Source organism: Pleurodeles waltl, chromosome 9 (genome assembly GCF_031143425.1).
Source record: "Pleurodeles waltl isolate 20211129_DDA chromosome 9, aPleWal1.hap1.20221129, whole genome shotgun sequence".
NCBI classification, from domain to species: Eukaryota; Metazoa; Chordata; class Amphibia; order Caudata; family Salamandridae; genus Pleurodeles; species Pleurodeles waltl.
Window position 1 is genome coordinate 61,378,288 of NC_090448.1, and position 21,925 is coordinate 61,400,212.

Below are 21,925 nucleotides of genomic sequence, written 5' to 3' on the forward strand. Positions count from 1 at the left end.
ATCTATTTGAGAAATTCCCTATAATTCACATGCTTGTATGGTCACCCCGGAATTCAGAGATGTGCAAATAACCACTGCTCCTCAGCACCTTATCTTGTGCCCTTTTTGGAAATGCAAAGGTTTTCTTGATAGCAATTTTTTACTTTTTATATTTCAGCAAATGAATTGCTGTATACCCGGTATAGAATGAAAACGCACTGCAGGGTGCAGCTCATTTATTGGCTCTGGATTACTCGGGTTCTTGATGAACCTACAAGCCCTATATATCCCCGCAACCAGAGGAGTCCACCAGACGTAACGGTATATTGCTTTCCATAATCTGACATTGCAGGGAAAAGTTACAGAGTAAAACGTAGAGAAAAATTGATGTTTTTTTCACCTCAATTTCAATATTTTTCTCTTTCAGCTGTTATTTTCTGTAGGAAACACTTGTAGGATCTACACAAATGACCCCTTGCTGAATTCAGAATTTTCTCTACGTTTCAGAAATGGTTAGGTTTCTGGGATCCAGCATTGGTTTCATGCCCATTCCTGTCACTGACTGGAAGGAGGCTGAAAGCACAAAAAATTGCAAAAATGGGGTATGCCCCAGTAAAATGCCAAAATTGTGTTGAAAAATTGGGTTTTCTGATTCAAGTCTGCCTGTTCCTGAAAGCTAGGAAGCTGCTGAGTTTAGCACTACAAACCCTTTGTTGATGCCATTTTCAGGGGGAAATCCACAAGCCTTCTTCTGCAGCCACTTTTTCCATTTTTATTTTTAAAAACGAAATTTTCACTGTATTTTGGCCAATTTCTTGGCCTCCTTCAAGGGAACCCACAAAGTCTGGGTACCTCTAGAATCCCTAGGATGTTGGAAAAAAAGGACGCAAATTTGGCTTGGTTAGCTTATGTGGACAAAAAGTTATGAGGGCCTAAGCGCGAACTGCCCCAAATAGGCAAAAAAAGGCCTGGCACAGGAGGGGGAAAAGGCCTGGCAGCGAAGGGGTTAAAAACAAGCATCATTAGACCTTGTACAAACAATTGCAATTTGCCATGTTCCTCGCTTCCCATGCGCAGCATACATCGTGGGCAAGATCCCTGCCAGCAAATGCAACTGGATGTACAATTTGCTTGATTAACATTTTCTTAATATCACAGTAATGATCCAGTGAACACCATGGAATGCCTCCAGAGCACCCAACTCTAATTGGATAATCAATAACCAGCTGTAATTATAGTGCTTTTGGCAGCTTTCCAAAGCTATTCTGCAAAGCTGGTCTAGATTGGGCAACCTCACAAAACTGGCATCTAGAGACTTGTACGGCAATATCTGAGAGTACTGCTAAACTCCAGTGACAAACCGTCCCTTATCCGAATCTTCAGCCTATGATAGAGTTGCTATCACTTGACTGGCTGAACAAAGAACAAGCTTGCATTGTTGAGTTTATCACATGAATCTGCACTAAACTTAGGTCCTCATTCTTCACTCCCTCTTCCTACAAGCCACGTGTGGGAGCTGTGAGAGCAGATTCCATTTTCTTTCACCCCATACGAGGACTGTCATCAATTTGCCTTCTTATAAAGTTTGGTGATACATACCTGGGACTTTGAGGAACAAGCTATCAAAGGAATTATAACTGACTGCCTCAAAGGATCTCACTATATCCTTGGCGAAGAATTAAAGGAGTAATTGACCTCTCTAGAACAGAGATGTCGGCTACTGGTTTATTAACCTTTTGATTGCTTACAATTGGATTAATTGAATCAATTGACATTAGGATCTCTTTTTGTGATAAATGGTGTTGTCTGAATATCTATTTCTGCTGGTTCTAGAGAGGCAGCACCTCTTTGCATTGCTCTTAAGTTTACTGCAAAGAAATGCATTGTTCCTTATTCAACAACAAAACAAATATTGAATACATATATTCCAGCAATGTAAAATCTTTAAAAGTGCAGTACTCTCAAGAAAATGATTTCCTTAGCCAGATGATTCCATTTCAGGACACAGCCTGTACAATTGGTTCTGTCTTTATACTTTGAATGAAAAATGTTATACATGTTGTGACTGGTAATTATTCTCTAGCTTAAAAAAAATCTTTATTGAGTTTTAATATAACTGGGCAGACTTAACAGTACAATTTAATAAGTCCTAGTGTACATTTGGCAGATTCGAAAATACAAATCATGGTAAGTCTTATCACAGTATTAAAGAACAAAGCAAACCAATAACACACTAATATAGGAAAGGCGTCAAGAAAGTTCACATCAGAAAATACACCCCAACCCCGGCCCCCACCTCCCACTGATCTATACCCCCCCAGTATCTGAGAACCTTCTTCATTCCCCAGTTTACGCCACTTCCAGTACACACATCATGTGATCAGAGCTAACAATGTTCTATTATCCAGTTCATACAGTGTCTAAATACGCCTACCCGGTAAGTCCCTCCAAACTGGTATTTCTCTGGGAGTGTGAGTCTAGACCCTATGTCATATCTTACAGCTATATACTCCGGTTCATTTGCAGCAACAAAGAAACCCCTGGAAAGAAGGCCCACTATCCCAAACCACTCCTACAATTTATTTTTGAAGTGTTGTTTAGTTATTGGCTTTTTGCCATTGTTCATTTTTTTTTTTTTCTTTCTTTTTTTTTTAGAATTTCTAGAACGATTCTCCCCAACATCCAATTCCTTCCTCAGCCTTTGACAGGACAACGTGTCATTTACCTCCTAGGCTTCAATTTCACAGTTCCTGGAATCCTAATGTAAATACAACAGTTTCATAAATAGGCATGTTTTCTATTAATGATACCCACTGAGAGCACTTCTTACCGGGTACCATTTGTAAGAAAGATGGAGAGTGGCAGGCGGTGCATCAAAGAGCAAAACATTTGATGCAACGGACAAAGTATAGAAAGAGGACAACATGGATCAGAAATCCCAAAATACCAACTGTAACTACCAGATGGCAAAGGATACAAATATTAGGTATGGACAAATACCTATGTGTTCAGAAAGCTATGCTATAACCAGTGATCAGGGACAGGAGAACTATGGGGCAAAGATGGACCAAATTATGTGCGGGGTTGACTAAATAATGCAGAAAGAAAACAGCATACATGGCGTAATGCAGTACATCCTGTCGTATTTCACCACTGTTATTGTTACAGACATTGATACTATTTGGGAAAAAGTTTCACCTAATTAGTGCTGGTTTACGGTTGCAATCAGCAAACGATCAGGATCAGTTAAAGAATGTGCAACACACCACAATTCTCTCTTGTTTAGATTGTTTAACTGTTTGAGCTAGAAACATGTTTTGATGAACTGTACAATATTAGACAGCAGATGGTGCATTGTGTGACAAGTTCAATAGGTCCATAACTGTTCCGGAAATTAAATGGGCACAGACTCTCAAACCCAGTGACCCTGCTTAGGTTTATCACATGTTGCTCTTTGGGACAGGACTGGAACATTTTCCCCCATTTTCCCATCCTGGAACATTAGGTCCCATGGTAGGTTACCAGAAAGAAGTATTGCCACAAAACTTTAAAGTTTTACAATAAACAATTTTCAATTTAAACATAAATAGAAAGACTTCCCAATGTGTTTGTTCCCAAAGTTTACTGAAGCAACGACAGTGTGACAAGGTGTTGGTTTAGGGTTAGGTTTAAAGAGTGTGGGCTTGGGGCCGAGATTAAGGTTTGGGGGTAAATGAGTTAACTGAGGTATTCGATTTAGAGGTTAACGAATTAGTGGGTAAGGGTTGGGGTTAAATGTTAAGGGGACAAGGCTTAAGTGTATAGGATTAAGTATATAGCCTTAAGGGTTAGGGGTCTGTGAAGCTGTGTTAAGGTTTGGATTTAAGGAGTTAAAAGTTGGGGTACTACTTCAGGGCATAATAGTTGATGGTATAGGGATAGGGGCTTGGAGTATAGGATTAAACGATTAAAGTATAGCATGAAGAGGTTGGGGATGGAGATAAGGGTTTAAATGTTAAGGATACAAGGTGTAGATTAGAGTGGTTTAGGATATGGGGTTAGCAGTTGTGTTTAAGGTTATAGGGTTAAGGGTCTGAGTACAGGGCTAAGGAAGGGATTAATGACTTGGGGTCCAAGGCTACATGCTTGCAATATGGTGATTAGGGATTAAGGAACGTGGAAATATGGAATTTTTGTCTTAGTGGTTACGGGTTAAATGTATAGAGTATTAGGGTTAAGGGAAAAGTGCAGTACCCCAGGGGTAAAGGGATAAGAATTTGTGATACAGTGTTAGCGATTAAGGTTGGAATATTATATGATTGAGCCCTACAGCTAAATTTACTTAAACTCACATTTGGAAATGTATTTAAAGTGTGGGGATGGGTACAGTACTTGTAGCCTAGTTGTATGAGAGAAAAAAGTGAAGTGCTGCGTTTTCACACTTAAACTACACTTCATTTCATTGGAAAACACTGTAGTCCGAAAAGGATGCAATCGTAAGGGCCAAAATTAAATTGATGACAATTCTTGTTAAAAAAAAAAAAAAAAAAAAGTCCAATTGGCAAGGTATAACTATTAAATCTGGAAAGCTGCTCATCTCCACTATGATGCTCCTGGTACTCTAACTCAATTACTAAATTGAGCTATTCTAGTACTGTTTCTCCATGGTCAAGGCATCTCTGGATCGCTCTGCTACATATGAAGGTTGTGAAATAGGCTGTGCTGGTCACCAGTCAAACTGCCTTTGAGGCATCTGTCAAAAGCCCAAAACTATATTGGCCCTATTACGGATATACCATGCAACCTCGTTTTTTAGAACCAGAAAACTAGTAAACCTCAGAGGTAATGGGATTTGGGATAATGGGATGGACCAACGTCAACAAAACACACAAGATCATGAAATCCATCCACTCAGGATCACCGTCAGACCCATGCCCGCACCACGTATACAACAAAGCTGATGCAGCCATCGCACCCCATCTACGGAAGGTTATCAACATCTCCTTCGAAACAGCGACTTTCCCGGAAAGCTGGAAGCACGCCAAAATCAACACCCTCCTCAAGAAGCCCAAGGCCAACCCCAAGGACCTCAAGAACTTCTGGCCCATCTCCCTACTCCCGTTCCCGGCGAAGGTCATCGAGAAAATTGTCAACACGCAACTGACCCGCCACCTTGAAGCCAACGACATCCTGGACCCTTCCCAGTCCGGATTCAGATGAAACCACGGCACCGAGACCGCCCTCCTTGCTGCCACAGACGACATCAGACACCAACTCGACAACAGCGAAACATCTGCCCTCATCCTTCTGGACCGGTCAGCCACCTTCGACACGGTCTGCCACTGCACTCTGAAAACACGCCTCCATGAAGCTGGTATCCAAGAAAAGGCCCTCGACTGGACCACATCCTTCCTCTCTGGCAGAACCCAGAGAGTCCGCCTCCCCCTCTACCGATCCGAAGCCACAGACACCTGCGGCGTACCCCAGGGCTCTTCCCTCAGCCCGACGCTGTTCAATATCTACATGGCCCCCCTCGCACAAGTGGCCCGCCAACACAACCTCAACATCATCTCCTAAGTCGACGACACCAAACTCATCTTCTCCTTAACCATGGACCCGCACATCGCCAAAACCAACCACCACGAGGGAATGAAGGCTGTCGCCGAGTGGATGAGAAGCAGCCGTCTGAAACTGAACTCAGACAAGACGGAGGTCCTCATCCTCGGGCCCACCTCCTCCACCTGGGATGGCTCATGGTGGCCAACCTCGCTGGGAACCCCACCGACCAACCACTTTGGATTCGTCCTCGACTCCTCCCTTTCCATGTCTAAACAGGTCAACAGTATCTCCTCCTCCTGCTACAACACGCTCTGCATGCTCCGCAGGATCTACAAGTGGATCCCGACCGAAACAAAAAGGAACAGTGACACAGGCCCTCGTTAGCAGAAGGCTAGACTACGGCATTGCACTCTACGCAGGTATCCCGGCCAAGCACCTGCAACGCCTACAACGCATCCAAAACGCCTCCGCCCGACTAATCCTCAACGTGCCCCTCCGCAGGCACATCACCCCCCACCTGAGAGACCTTCACTGGCTCCCCATCGACAAGAGGATCACCTTCAAGCTCCTCACCCACGCACACAAAGTACTCCACAACGCCAGACCAGCCTACCTGAACAACAGACTCAGCTTCTACACCCCCACCAGACAGCTCTTGAAACCTCGCCCTTGCCGTCGTTCCCCGCATCCATCGTAAGACCTCCGGTGGCAGATCCTTCTCCTACCTCGCCGCCAAGACCTGGAACACCCTTCCGACCAGGCTACCTCAAACCCAAGACCTGCTCACCTTCAGAAGACGCCTCAAGACCTGGCTCTTCGAGCAATAGCAACGACCCCCCACCCCCAACGCCTTGAGACCCTTGCGGGTAAGTAGAGCGCTTTATAAATACAAAGATTGATTGACTGACCAGCTTAGCTTGAAGACTTTACCTTAAGTGGGCCAGAAAAGTGATCCAAAAAAAGAAGATTATCAGTCTTCTATTAAAAATTGAAAATTCACAGAGACCAGGCAGTGAGACTGGCAGAGGGCCTGGAAAAGTTCCCGAAGGAATCTGGGAAACCTTATGAAGACCCATCAAATTACAAAAGGCATGTGACATAGGGAAGAAAGAACAAAGTCAGGCTGAGGACTCCTGCTTCTGCAATTGTGGAGGGGAGGACAAATTCATAAATGTTCATGTCTACAGAGATTTCCAAACCTGCCATCAACATTCACAGTGGTTTACTGTTATTGTTTCATTATTATCAGTTCTCACTGAAGGGCTTCTACTGCCACATTCCACCAATCATTGGAAATCTCTTGCCACATTCAGGAGAATGGCAGGGTCATGTTTATAGATATGGTTTTGGTTATAAGATGGATAAAATGGCTGCAGTGCAGGAGAACATCAATTTTCCCCACATGGAAACTCATTTCTTTCTCTTTTCTGTTGATAGGAGACAAAAAAGAACAGCGTGATTCAAACAACCTTACTATCCCCTTCCCTCAAAACTAAAATAAACATCATCAACTTCTGCTGGGTTTAGGAGACCGAAAAGGAGCAAAGCAGAGTTTCATACCCCTGACAATCTTCTGGGGTGTCCATTCCGGGGGCCAGCTCCACATCAGATTTCCATGATATATATATATATCCTATGGGTCTGAAAATAGGTGTGAAAGGCTATATCTGGGGGTAAGAGTGCGCTGCCAGAGTGTCTGGGTGTGAGTGCATACATCAGTGTTTTAGTGGGTGCGTCAGTATGTGCGCAGGTCTGTGAGTGAGTGCATCAGGGTGTGAGTGGGTGCGTGACGGTCTGAGCGAGTCCGAGTGGGTGCATGAGGGCCTGACTGGGGCTGTAAGTGCATGAGAGTCTGAGTGGGTCTGAGTGGCTATGTGTGTGTCTGACTGGGTGTGTGAGTGGGTGCATTAGTACCTGAGTGGGAGAACTGATTGAGAGAGAGAGAGAAAGAAAGTGAGAGGGAGAGAGATAGAGTCTTTAAGCCTTTGATGTCTGATATACTTAGAATGAGTGGTCTCCAATTTAAAATATATATATTTTTAATAAATAATTGTTTTAATAAAAAAAAAAAAAATTGAAACGGAGTCCAGCTGGACTCGAAACGCCATACCCAGCGCTGCCGCCAAGCCACAGCAAGCAGCTATGTCCCAGGGGTGGGCACCCCAGGACATAGCATGAGTCTGCCCTGGAGGGTGGCGGTCCCCAGGGACATCAGAGGCTCCAAGAGGGGGAGCCAGGCGGTCCCCCCCTCCAATGGGAACATCCCTGGGTGGTGATGGTCCCCGGGGCTTGGCAGTCCAAAGGGTCCCCCTCTCTGTTTTTTTACACTTTGCACTAGGGGTGGTTGGTCCCGGGGGGCCCTCGCATGCATCAATATTAAGCCCTGGGAGGTGGCAGTCCCCAGAGCAGTGAGGGGGCCACGGGCCCCCCTGCATATCTGAAAGAAAGCCTTGAGGCGGTGGCGGTCTCCAGGGCATCAGGGGGCCACTGCCCCCCCACATATAAAATATAAAAGGTCCGGGGAGGTGGTGGTCCCTGCAGCTGTGGGGAGGAGGCTGGGAGCCCCCCCCCCCCCCAATACTAAATTTGTAATGCCCCGGGGACCTGGCCCATCCCGGGCCTTTTTTGTTTCATTTTTTGCCATGAAATTGCGAATCTCGCAAACTCGGAACAAAAAAAATATTAAATTTTTATTTTTTTTTTACACTGGTGGGTCCCTCTGGGACCCAGCCCCCGTCCACCAGTGCTAAGGGGTCAGGATGTCCCTACCCTGGCCCCTTTTATTTTTACTTTTTTTCTGGGACTCGGCTCAAGCTGAGTCCCAAGATGGCTGCCAACACTTCCTGGTTTGAAGTGTTGGCATCCAATCAGAGCTGTGCATTTCCCTTTACGTACTCATCTTTATTTGCAAATACTTTGCGGCCAGCGATAAACAAATTTGCATTTCCCTAAATTTTGCAAAAACTACTGAATGGATTTACTCCAGATAAGCAAATGCGTGCTCTGTGTACCAATAGCTAGCTTTCTGCCAAATTTGGTGTAATTCCATCCAGTGGTTCGGCTTGTAGTCGGGCCTAAAGAATCCTATCAAAATTAACATAGGAAACGCAACATTTTTTGAGCCCCCTTTTTCTTGGCTCCTGCTTGATGGATCACCTTGAAACTTCCCATGCGCAACAAGAATCATTGCAACACTTGTTTTTGGACAATTTTGTGAAGATTCGTCAAACAATGCCAAAGATATAGAAAAGCCAAAAAATGCTTTTACTATGGAAACATGGTCCTAACTATACCTACCTACTGGAAACCGCCAGTAGGTTATATATACATATATATATAAAATAATGTGAACGGTGCTTTTCATAATTAGACATTGGGAAATCTGACACGGATCTTGCACTCCTGGATCTACGGATGACACCCCTACTCTTAATACTCTACAATGCCAGGGGGCAATCACGTTTCCAAAAGACAAGATATTTTCCTAAGGGACTGCCAGGGTTAAAATAATCGCAGCACACAACTCAATGATGTTTGTGTAATACTGGCATCCAGACCAGCAAAATCAATAAGGTATGCTGAGAAAAGTCATTGCTCACTCCTTGGACCCTGCAGGAACACCAGGGAAATCAAAGGTTTCTCCAGCTCACATCAGTGCTGTTACGTGGCTGTGCATGAAGAGGCAGCGGTGTTGTTGAAACCAAATGAGATGGAGGAGGAAACACTGGAGAGGCAGAGTTTTCATGCTTTTACAATTGGAACAAAGCCTCAGTTTCCTGACAGGTAAGGAAAATTAACTGTTGCAGCCAAAACGTTGATGTTGGACGGCAGTGTCTTCATGCGTCTGTCATAAGTCTGGAGCCACTCGGGTAGGAGGTTATTTATTTCATGTTACACCCTTAGGTTACACCATCAGCTGGTAGGTCCTGTCAGGGCTTCATCCTCTCTCCGGCTGAAGATGCATTCTAGCTCCTTCTGGAGACCATACATCGACGTTCTACGATGTCATTCAGACTCATCACACCAGACACCAGCTCGACTCTCCAGTTAATACACACAGAATAACAATGATTAGGACATGGGTAAGGAAGCAAAACCCTAAATTCCATAATTTGTGTTTAACTTTTGACAACTGCAGGCACACAACTACACCATGCTGCACAATTGCATAAATTATTTGTTTCTGTTATGGCAACTTGTATCGGGCGCCATAATGAGAAGAATTTGCATTGTCAATGTGATGATCTTTCAAAAATGTTGTTGCATTGAATAACAGTGCCCAAAATCATTCTGTGATGACCTTTAATGTGAGGTGAAGCTGTGTTGCCTGTCGATATCCTACATGCAAGTCAGTTTAGGATAAGCTTTCATCGTTGCATCCTGATTATACCCATAATTTGTGACTGTCTGGAAAAAAAAACAGACTTGAAAGATACCAACAGCAACATCTGTAGGTTAGTGGACCATACATGAATCCATGAGGCATCACTAGACATTATACTGAAGCTTGGACATGATGCACAAAACGTTGGTGCATATTAAGTTTAGAGCTATATTAGAACCTTGTTAGAGAGGTCTTCCTATGGTCAATGCTCAACTCTAAAACTAATAGACTTTACAGGTACCATCTTTTGAGACACTAATATTAAGGTTTTAGGACAGTTATAAACAACAAACTTAAAAAACAATGAGAACTTTCAGGAACGGACACCAAAGCAGGCTACTGTGCTTTAAATGTTCTTTAGTATTGGAATGTGTAATGGATAGTCATTGTGAGTTAAGAACTTTTAAAATGCACCATAGAAGTGACAAAGGTCTGCTTGCATCTCATAAACGGGGGAATTTCTTTTTTAAATTGCTTAATAACATTTGTGTCACTCACCAACCTAAAACACAAGTCCATTCTCAGTATACTAATATGACCATTTCTCATCTCTAGGCTTCGGCGGTAAGAAATGTAGATTGATATAGCGCGGCTTATCACCTATGAGGGTCTCAAGGTGCTGTCCGTGGGCACGGGGAGATTAAGTGATTTGTCCAGAATCGCAGGACGTTGCTCTGAGGCTCGAACCCGTATTTCCAGCTCCTGAGTCGGTCACTCTGACCGCTGCGTTACACCCTCTATATTTGCTCCTACTACACTGAAATATTTGCAGGCGAACACCGAAAACTGACAGCCACTTATGGCATGCAGGGTATGACAGCACCCCTCAGTGAGGGGAGTGGGGTGGGGTGGCGATTCCCAGAGAATCCCTTGGTCCCCCTTTACCCCTTCCTAGTTGGCACTCAGAGGGATGAAGAGTTTGCCTCACATTCCAGGTGGCATTCCTTAAGTGCGTCCTGCACAGATTTTTTTCGATGTTTAAGCTTCAATCGTATAGAGCATACATGCAGGGAAAAGTTTTCTTTATTGTATGGGGTCAGTTACTAATGGGAATGAGTATTTTACAGTGCATTGGCCCACACAAGGTATTAGAGAAGGTGGCTAGCAAATTGCTGTGGCTTATTGCCCAATATGTAACAATACAGATGGACAGAACTGTCAAATTCCAATTGCAGTCCTAGGGCAATTTTCCCACAATGCCCCACTTTCTGACTTGTAATACAATTGCTGTCTACTCTCAGGAGTTTCAGTGTGCAATTACTTATATGAGAAGTCCACTGCCTCTATGCAGCACTATACAGAAACTGAGAGTGTTCAATGACTGAACACAATTTCAACAAGCATTAGCAAAATTAGTAGGTCTGGCGAAGTCTGTCAGAAATTTGGGTTTGTCAATGCTTGTTTCGTAATGGGTTTTGTAAAACATTATTGCTGGGGAAGATGTGAGCAATCTAACAAAAACATTGGTAAAAATCCAAAATATTTGTTTTGTTCTCCAAAAGTATTCATTGCCCTAGAAGTATCAGGTACTTAAGGGTGAAGGGTACTTATGCGTGAAGGGGCAGAATGCCATCACTCAAAGTGAAGGTAACCAATGGCTGAAGTGCGCTGGGCCTCCACTCCATACTGTATGCTTTGGGGAGTGGAAGAAAAATACGAATGATGTCATAGTAGAACAATAGATTAAGAGGGCTGACTAAAAGCCCCTAAACAGAGATTTTACATGTAATTTCCGTATAATCAATTGGTCCTGGCTATCGCCAGACCTAAAAACTGTACCACTGATGATGCTCTAAAATCCCACCCAAGTGCATTCATTTAACGTGTAGCACTAAATAAGCTCCAAATTAAAGACATGTATGATAACTTAGGAAGTTTATGATATCGTTTCCCTCGAGTCGAGTGTACTGCCTGAGACTGGAACTAGAACAAACTGCTCGGCAAGCATACACCAAACATGTACAAAAATGTATTGCTTTGATGAAATGTGTTGCAATGGTATTTAAAACAATTCATTTCTACATATGATTTGGGAGGCGAGTGCGCTGATTTCGACAATTTTAAACATGTATAAATTTTTTATAACTTTGCAAGTTTGCATAACGTGAAAAATGTCAACACTGCGTGTTAATAAACTGTACTAAGGCTTCTGAATGGAAACAGATCATTTGAAACTGTTAATGCCCTGGGAACATTCGAATCGATAGGAACGTATTCCTTCTCATGTTTTACAATTATTTCGCTTCATAGCTGTTCACACCTGCACTTAAATTAAATATCTAAGTATCAAGTCCCTATAAATACGAAGACAACTTTGTTTGCTAACAGCTGGAGCAACTGCTCAGGAAAATGTAGGAGTTTTTAAACGGTGCAAGTTCAATGAATTTGAAACCTCAAACGACAGAAATAAAAGGACATGGAAAGTAAGCGGAAAATGCAACATGCGACCTATGAAAATGAGATTCACCAGCCAAATGTACAACACGTAGCCCCAAAGAGCCGGTCGCCGCCGCACACCAAGGTCCAGGTCACCCCTACGTGAAGCACCAGACATGCTCACGCGCCGCTCTCTGCGCCCGAGGCCGGCTGCCTGTCCCCATTAGTCAGGATGACTGATTGGATAATCATTCTAATTTAGGCTGCTGGCTGCAAATTGATTGGTGGAGGGTGTTTCATACACGAGATGGGCACAGCGGTGCAGGGATCTGATCCGGTACTAATGGGGGACGAGCCAGAAGACTGGAACATCTGCATCCACTGATGAGATATCACAATGAATTGGCTTTCCTGGACCCTACTCTGACCTGAAGCACCGTGTCCTATGGGAGAGGGAAGGGGTCTGCATCTCCCTTCGGCCAGTGCTCTTTGGAGAGCCACTGCTCACCGCACAGACACACTAGAATTGTGGACGCGCTCAAAGAGCCAGGGGACGCGTCAATATAACGTTTACGCTATGGTATGTGTATTGTTTTAGTGCTTTACCATCATTTGGTTCTGAAGGGCTTTAGAAATCTGGTGGCCTTTCCAGTTCTAAAGTTTTTGTTGATGAAAGTTGAAACACTATGTTGATACTGTATTTTGGTGACTGACCGGGCAAATTTCAAAAGGGCCTCTATTTCAAGGTTGAGGGGCACTTCCAGAGGTTACCTCCCAATAATTGGGGTTTATGCCCAAGAAAGACCCGGCTTTACCCTCCCTATGCATTTATGATGTTGCTCAACTCATGATGCTCAACTCATGGGTTGAGCAACATCATAAATGTATAGGGAGGGTAAAGCCAGGTCGTTCTCGGACATAAAACCCAATGAACAAGCCAAATAAAGTAGACCCTGTCATACCTTAGAAGGATATTGGAAGTCACTGAGGAGTTTCATGATCATATGAAGGACGAGACTGAAGGCCAAGTTCTTTCACAAGGTCATAGAGCTCCTCAGTGACATGCACTACCTCTATAATCTTTGACAGAGGGTACTTTGTTCCTTATAGTACATAGCCATACCATCACCTTTCTAAGAGACCCTCTAAATCCTTTGTCTCTTCCCTTTTTCACATTCATTACAGATGCAAATAAAATCATAATCTGTACTGTGTAATTAAGCATCCAAAAAGCTGTTACTAATTTTGATAAAAGAAACATCAGAAACAGCTAATGTATATCAGGTTAAGATGCGTAAAAACATGCTGACATTTCATATTTCTTACAATACTTTATAGAGTGGAAAATAAACATTCTGCCATGAATATCACCTTTCTGTTGATTATATTTTCTTTTCAAAAGCCACCCTTTTCACACGAAAGGTCCTCCTATGTAGCTATTAGCAGATATCAGAAATTCTCAATATATATTACATTGGGAGACAAGATACTCAAATCTTTTAAGTATTTATGTAAATCTCTCTTTGAACAGTATTACTTCAATGTCCTTAAAAACCTTACAGACATTGCAAAGAAGGCACAGCGAGGTGATTTTAATAGCTAGCAAGTCTCTTGGTCCTATAAAGCAAACCACAGTGAGACCTTTGAGGCACAAGCCAGGCCTCACCTTCACTGTTTACCTAGATATTGCTACAAAGACTGAATTCAGAACCCATTCTTTAGGGGCAAGCAGTACTTTTGCACTTGAAGGTTGTCGAATTTTGTCTTTAAGATAAGGACTTCAGGGGTGGTGGAGATCAGGGCAGGACATATCTTAAATTATAAACAGACATGTGCCCAACAACTAAGATTAATAGATGAGGGGGTCTCAATCATGGAACCCATATTCTGCTCCAATTCTCGATGTTATAAATTAATTTAATATAGACTTTTGGTATGATCATTGTGAAAAGATCTAAGAGCAGAACTCTGAGAAGGCACAGAGTTCTTAAACTCTCAGGACAGGAATCTGGGTGGGTGAACCAAGTGTTCAGGTCAGTTTGGCTTGCAGATTTGAATGATGAGCCATCCCAAGCTGGGTGCATCCTCCTTTCTCCAAGGATTTCTGAAGTAAAAAAATATATAGTTTTCCCGTTAAATGAATTAGGATTTCATGTGTTATGGGAATAAAAAATAAAAAAACATTTAAAAAAAAAATAATAATCAAAAGATGAGTTTTTTTTTTACTATACTAATTTCACTGTTATTGTAGTAGAAATACAAGCAGCACAAGAATAGAACATTTGTCTAGGGAATGCATCCCAGATGATGGTGGAAGCTGCCTGGAAGGAAACTCTAGAAGGGCAGGAGGAAGCCTCCTCATGACAGACTAGACAGAGCAAGGGTCTCTGGATCTAAGAACAAGTATTAGACTTGAATGGGTCATCTGTTTATAATCTGTCAGGGCACCAACCGAACATGTGCTTAATCTCACTCTTGCATTTGATGTGCCAGTCTGGCTAGGATCCCAGCCATGACCTGTTTGCCCTTTGGGAACCTTACAAATAGGAGAGGGGTTGAGAGAATGAACATCTGCTCAAAGTTTTGGCTTTCTTTGGCATAGCAGGAGTAGGTGAAATTTTAGCCTTTTAAAGATTGTCTAGTTTTTGCTCAGGTTGTCTATCTTGATGGCTATTTCATTTATTTCCCTGCACGCAAGCAGTATTTCCTGCCTTTAAAAAGGTGTGTGGCTACTGTTCAGGTCATCAACTTCTATCCTTTCCCATTTTTTAAAATAATTTTACACATTTGACAGCATCTTTGCCTTGCACTTGTTGCAGCATGGATTACTGGGGCTATACTGCCTCATTTTTGTACACATCTCCTCCATTACACTGATTTGTGCTGTGTCCCAAGACGAGACAAAAGAACATCACTGGTCACTAATACACAACATCCACATGCTTCCCACATTGAATTACAAAAACACAACATTCTCCCACCACACACCTCCAAAGGGTTTACTATCCGTCAAAAAATGCACTTCGTCATCCCACAACATAGGTATGAAGCTTCGAATAAATGCAAAAATACACCCTGGACTGGACCATGTGTAGAAAGGTCACAGAAAATAAGTCTCGAATTAATAGTATTTACAAAGTGTGGTACCTGGGCTCCTCAATGCAGTCAGAGCAGAATTTGAACTCTTGTGGTTATTAGCTCCCATAATTCACTCACTACTGCTTACAACATAGAAATATAAATATGAACTAATTTGTTGACTGTTGCCCACCTCTTCAACTGTTTTTGACAAGCAATGATCTAATATTGTACCATTATTGCCACCAAGACGAACATCAGCGCAAGCTTAATTATCTTAACTAATCAGTGTTTACCACTAGTGAACTGTTGTATCCGACAATTGGCCTTTTTTCCTACAACGCTGACTTCATTCCGATCACCACCATCCATCGGATGGACAACCCATACAGATTCTGCACACACTCTGCCACTAAGATAATCATATAGACCTTCAGTCACTCTTGAGAAGTCCTAGATTATTTTCACTGGGTTTCATCCTCATCTTCTACTTGGACAGAGTACTGAGAACACACTTAAAAGTCATATTCTTCTATCCATCATCGTTACACAAATGGTAATAGATTCCAGATTTCAACCACTGAATACCCAAAGTGCCACACGCTCACTCTGCTAAAAACACTGAAGTATGCCTGAGTTGCTTAAAAGCCACACACCTATAAAACTTGTCATTTGGTCTCCCATTATACTCCTTCTTACCCCTAGAAACTTTAGGTTGCCCAAATTGTTTATTCAACAGTGATTCATCCTCATATTTAAATTCAGGATGACAGGCTCACCTAAAAACGTTAGGACCCCTTTCATAATCCTCACCAGACTTTTAAATCAGCAGATCGCCAAGACCCTTAGGTGTCCAAATTTTCACCCTTAGTAACCCCAAAGGGGTATTGAAATTTTCCTGTCCGATCATGGAACCACCTCCACCCAGATCAAGTTGGCCCATCACGATCAGCAGCAATGAGTAACAATGTACGCAGGTTATCATGGACTATAATCTGTATTTTCCCATTCATTATTCCACGTGCATCCCCTTATAATAGCACCCTGCAATTAAGGTTTATGTTGCCACAATACGTCTTCATGCCAATCTCTTAGTATCCCATATATGCCATTTCATGTAGAAACACCTGATACAATCAATACAATATATGCAGTAAATGAGTAAAGTGTAATAAACTTTTAAATTGGAAGACTAAAGAGTAAGGGTCATATTTGGAGTAAAAAGAAAAACAAATTCCCCCACATCAAGCACGGTCACAGTACCTCTCAGCTGGACTATCTGGCTCTATGAAGCGGATAAGGGGAGGCGAGGACAGAGTTTCTGTGGCAAAGATTCCTCCTTGAAGTTGTAGTCCAAACCCATTCAGGGGATCTCCCCGCAGGACCACCTCTGTGGTTTCAGTGTGGATGATCTGGCCCCCGGGACCAACAGTGCTAGATGCCAGAGAAACTGAAATGAGAAACTGCAGTCAATAGGGGGAACTGTGCTACTGGAGCCTTCCCACTTCTCCACAAAGACCATATGCAGACCATATGGATTCACTCTTTGCTTTATTGCATATTTTGTATTTTCAAAAATATGTTTTTGACTAGCTATGTTATCTTCATTAAACTACACTTTTGCAGTCAAGTCTGAGTGTGTGAGGTCTCTTGTTTGATTTAGAAAGATAATCTACCCAATATTTTGCTAAGTAGTCTTTGCAATGTTAAATCTTTTAGCAGGTCTTGAGTGGACCAAGGCCAAAAGCGAGAAATACTAAACAACCCAGCTTAACTGATTTCCTAAACTGCTAACAATAGACTTCTTTATAAATTCCCTTCTATTCTACTGATTTTTCCTCCCGTCTTACCAGTCACGGATGCCAAGTCATCATAGTCTAGTGATGACCAGTATCCCACAAATTCCTGTTTATGATTGGGTAAAAAATGCAAATTATTTTTTGCTAAAATACTAGTATATTCCCCATTTCTATCGGTGCCCATTTTCACTTTGCTCCATTTCCCATTGCCCCGTGCCTGAAAGAAGACTAATTAACACAGTGATATTGCATTCACTAATGCAACACAGGTCCTCAATGAGTTCATTCACCAATGTAACATGAAGTTCTATTCCTGTGACTCTGCTAAAAAATGTTAGAAGGCCCTGAGACAAGGGCCTGGCGAGCCATTGCAATGGCATGGCTTCTTAGTAAGGTAGGTGGACATGTCCAAGGGAGTTGCTATAGTTCTGGTTGGTTTTGGGTCTCCCTAAACAGTAATTGTTCCTATACTTTTTGACATTTACCTGAAGTGGCATATTTTCATTGTAGCCAGTGCTAGATTTGTACGCATATGCTTTCTCATAGAGCCAAAGAGAAATAGCACTCTGATATTGATTGCAACAAATCGTCACAGATATCTTCCAAATACCAACTCTTATTATGGATGCTTAACCATCCCAATGCCTGGAAAAGCAGACAGAGAACTCACTTGTCCAACCTTGGCCCCTCAACCCTGTTTTTGCTGAGAGGGATGAGGCTGAAGAGCTTCAGTAAGTGAAAAGGGCTCATATAGTCCATTACAAATGTAATTCTTGCTTTTTCCTTCATGACCCTCAGGACAGGGCAGAGCCAGGTGTACTCAAGTGGCAGGGCAGGTGCAGTTTCTGCTACCTAAGACTACCCTTAAGTGACAGCCATACTCATCAGCTAACAACAAAGGCTGATTCGAAACTCTAGGGGTCTGCTAAAGGATAATATGTCGGATTGAACCTCAACATACCTCCTAATATTCACTCCTTGTGTTCTTTCTAACAGGGATTGCAGCTGACTTTGAAATTGCAAGAATGCAAATAGGGGAGTCAGATGGGCAAGAGAGACATTTATTATTTGGTCATACATCAACAGGCAAGATGGGTAAAATCAAGAAGTCGCGTCAAGTATTCCCTTGCAGTAACATACACTTCTAGGCTAATCCTGCTTAATATAAGCACTATGACCTTGCAGCCTGCACAATGTAGTAAATTGCTAGCTGAGAGACTTTGGGCCTATTTTAGAATTCGGCTGATGGGGTTACTCCATCACAAGTGTGATGGATATCTCGTCCGCCGTATTACGATTTAATTATATCCTATGGACATCGTAATGCAGCGGATGGTATATCTGTCACGTATTTGATGGAGTAACCCATCCACCAAACTGTAAATTAGGCCCTTATTCTTCTACTGAGATATAATGCCATTTATGCTTAGACAGAATCTACAGAAGTAAGCAGAACAATGTTTAGTAAAGTCTTACTAGAGCTCTTATGCTCCTTTCTCCTCTGCCTCCGTCTCATCATGGTGGCTCGTGGGCTCATAGTATTGTTAGTACGAGGTAGAGTGTTGGAGTTCTGGCTGGGAAAACCCGGGGCATTCATGTTCATTGAGGCAGATGAGAAGTTGGCAGCAACAAGTGCTGTTGGCAAAGAAGAACATAACACAAGTCAGCACACTTGTAAAATGAAGACGTGAAATACTAAAGTGAATTACACTTCCCGTCTGTCTGGCAGAACCTCCTATTCCATATGACCCTCAGGGACAATGCAAGCAATTTGTGGAGGGCTAGGCAATGTTGCATTTCACAGCTCCTTGCCCAATGCTCAAGGAGTCATTTACAAACTATTAGAGAAGGAATGTCAATGTGAGTCAAGAAAGGTTGCACATCACCACCAACGATGTATGCTATTAGATTAAATACATACGTATTTATTTCATATGGATAACTTGACAATTTGGCATGGATCCAACGTTCTTGGCTTTAGGTGGCATCCACGTTCTAGTTCAAATTGCAGCCCCATTTTTTGGCGCTACAAAGTTTTACCACAGAATCAGCCATGTAGGGTTTTGAAATCAGCAGAAGGAATATTGAAGAGAACTGCTTTACAGTCATATGGATGATCCATAAAAACATCAATCCCACATAGACTTATATAAGTACAGTAACATTTAAAATCTTCACTGTCATCAACAAGAGCTAAAATATTCTCATTTCAGCACCATATGTCTCCTCAATCCCTACTTTTCTAGAGTTGCTTGACAAAGTACTCCAGCTTCTTTGCTTATCTTGAAGTTGCAATACAATACTCTCAAGTAAGAAGTTAGTAAATATCCTTTAAAAAGTTCTAAAATTATTCTGTGATCCTGAGGAATTTGGGGCCTAAAATGTTGCATTCGTTCTGTGTCCCAGGACAATCATATTAAGCATTCTGGGATATTTCTCAAAACAATTTTGTCTTTCATGTATTTCACCACCTCTGTTTTTACTTAAACTGTTTGGACTTACCTTCTTCACTAGAGAGCTCATGTTCCTCTATATTAATTTAGAGTCACCTGGTGTTCTGGGTGTTCCAAATAGCAGTCGTCAGACATAGAGCACCACAAAGGTCATGCAAGTGTTCCTGTGCAATCATCTGTTGATCCGAACCCAAGATTGAGGGGCAGACAATAAAGCTAACACTTCTAACATCCTATTATGTTGGATTAGAATTTTCCAAAATGTGTCTATAAAACCCATGCATCCATCTTCTTGGTACCAATGTAAATTATGAAAACTACTTAAGCAGAAAAGTTGTGTATCACTTGAGGATTTACATTTTGAAGTAGTCCTGAGGGTAGATGAGATCACTTTCTGTGATAAGCTGAAGGATTCATACCGTTTGATAAGTGCAGAACATTACAGACACGCACTACATTACCAATTCTGAACAAAGCAAAAAAAATATTCAGGGAGTCTTAAAATATTCACAAATAGTATTACAACCTTCCAGCAGTGGCTAGTAACATATAAAAGTGATGGAGCGAGTGAAGTGCTCCACCGCAACACAAAACACTAACATCAAACAAGCATGCACAATAAAAACACTTGCATGCATTATATTAAAAATGAAAAATAAAATAAATGTACTTACCCGGGCTGCGTCTGTGTCCTTTGCAGTCTGTGACTCTGACCGGCAAGAGTGGAAGAGGAAAGGTCCCTAAGCAATCCTGGTGCTGCTCCCATGCTGTTAACCAGCATAAGAGCAGCAGGGCCAGGATTGGATGAGTGGGCTGGCTAGATGATATTTCTGGCCCCTAAGGCCTGTGCTTGGTCTCCAACTAGCAGTCCAAGGCAGCTGGGTGGGGAGCTTCAAAGTTTGCATGTCAGTTTGGCCAGAGCAATTCTGCCAGCCAAAATGACTTCTACTTTGCAATGTCTGGCCAGAACTGATCTAGTCCTCCATTCTGCAAAGGACATGTCCCTCATTTCTCCTGGCTCCAGGGAAGGCTGACGGCTGAGGTATGCCTTGTGAAAAATAAAATGGCAATGAAACTACTTCATAGCCATTTTAATATTTACATTGATTTAGCATGGCGACGCTCCCCCGCCCTCTTGGAGAAACCGCTGTTGCAACCTTCGTGCACAGGGGTCTTGCAAGATTACATGGAACTTGACTGGTTAAAGCAACATGTACTTTATGTTCATGGCCCGTGATGTGTTTCACCTACTTGAACATCTTATGCGCACCATGTGCTCGTCTGGTGTAATGAGGGGAAAATTAGGCTCTTTTGAGATTCGGGTGAGGTATCCCCAGACTCCGGACCACACAGAGAACCAGTTCCCCATCTCTAGCTTAGGAAGCAGGATATTATTGCTCTGGGTAGTGGCCCCCAGGTCAGGGAGCTGTGTCGCCAAGGTCCGGTGCGCATGTTCTATGAAAAAAACAGGTTGACAGCTGTTCCATTGGTAGAAAGGTATGAAGCCAGTTGTTGACAGATTGTTGCTGACGGGAACCCTCCATTCCCTCCGCAAAGCCCAGGAAGTGAAGGTTGTTTCTACTTGAGTGGCCTTCCGAGTCTTCCGCTCAAGCTACCAAATCAGCTGCAAAGCTTTCAAATTTTCGAACAGTTTGGCTAACATCTATAACCATCTCTTCTAGTGCTGTGATGCGAGCGGCAGCTGCTTTTATATTTCCTATGTTTTTGTGGGGTTATTCAGTCACAAGTGAGATGGATATCTCGCTCCTAAGTAACGTCACGTCTGCCTCCACTTCCGCTATTTTAGACTTCAGGGCTTTTAGGGAGGATTCAATTGCCTTCAGGATACATCACTCCCTAGGTGGGCTACTTCTCCACCCCGCAGCCCCCATCTCCCAATGTACCTTGATCTCCAATTGTGCCCTTCAGTGGGGTTGTATCAGCGGTTTTGCAAATGTACGCAGTTTCCCCTGTTTGGGGAGCACTTTGTCTTGGGTCATTGTTGTGCTCTTCTGTGAGATTCTGCTGGTGTTCAGAGCACCCGCCAAACCCCCTTCATGTTTCTTTGGAAGGGCAGCATGAGCAGCCCGGCATGGATAGGGGGGTGCACGGAGCACACCCCCTGTACCTTACTCCAAATGGTCACTTTCGTTACTGTCTTCAGGGAACATGGGAAGGCCACTGACCTGACTCCTGAGGCAAGGCCTCACGTAACATACTGCCCTCTGGGTAGGGAGGATTTCCAACCACCTCTCTTATACCGCCCCTCACACTACTTCCTCACTGGTGGATGAAAATACCATGCACTTCCCCCTTTC

At 42.9% G+C, this 21,925-nt stretch overlaps 1 protein-coding gene across 6 annotated transcripts in view; it reads right to left on the bottom strand.

Moving 5' to 3' along the window:
• Positions 1–21,925, bottom strand: part of GRIP2 (glutamate receptor interacting protein 2) — a 654,787-nt gene that overhangs the window by 100,647 nt on the left and 532,215 nt on the right. For all 6 annotated transcript variants that reach the window (XR_011198609.1, XM_069206296.1, XM_069206295.1 and 3 more), the window contains exons 11-12: positions 18,631–18,789; positions 16,619–16,805 (exon numbers count right to left, since the gene is read on the bottom strand). Coding sequence is in view for 5 of the 6 variants with exons in the window: in XM_069206296.1 (XP_069062397.1) it covers positions 16,619–16,805; positions 18,631–18,789 (346 nt within the window). In the remaining variant the exon portion in view is untranslated. The remainder of the gene's footprint in view (positions 1–16,618; positions 16,806–18,630; positions 18,790–21,925) is intronic.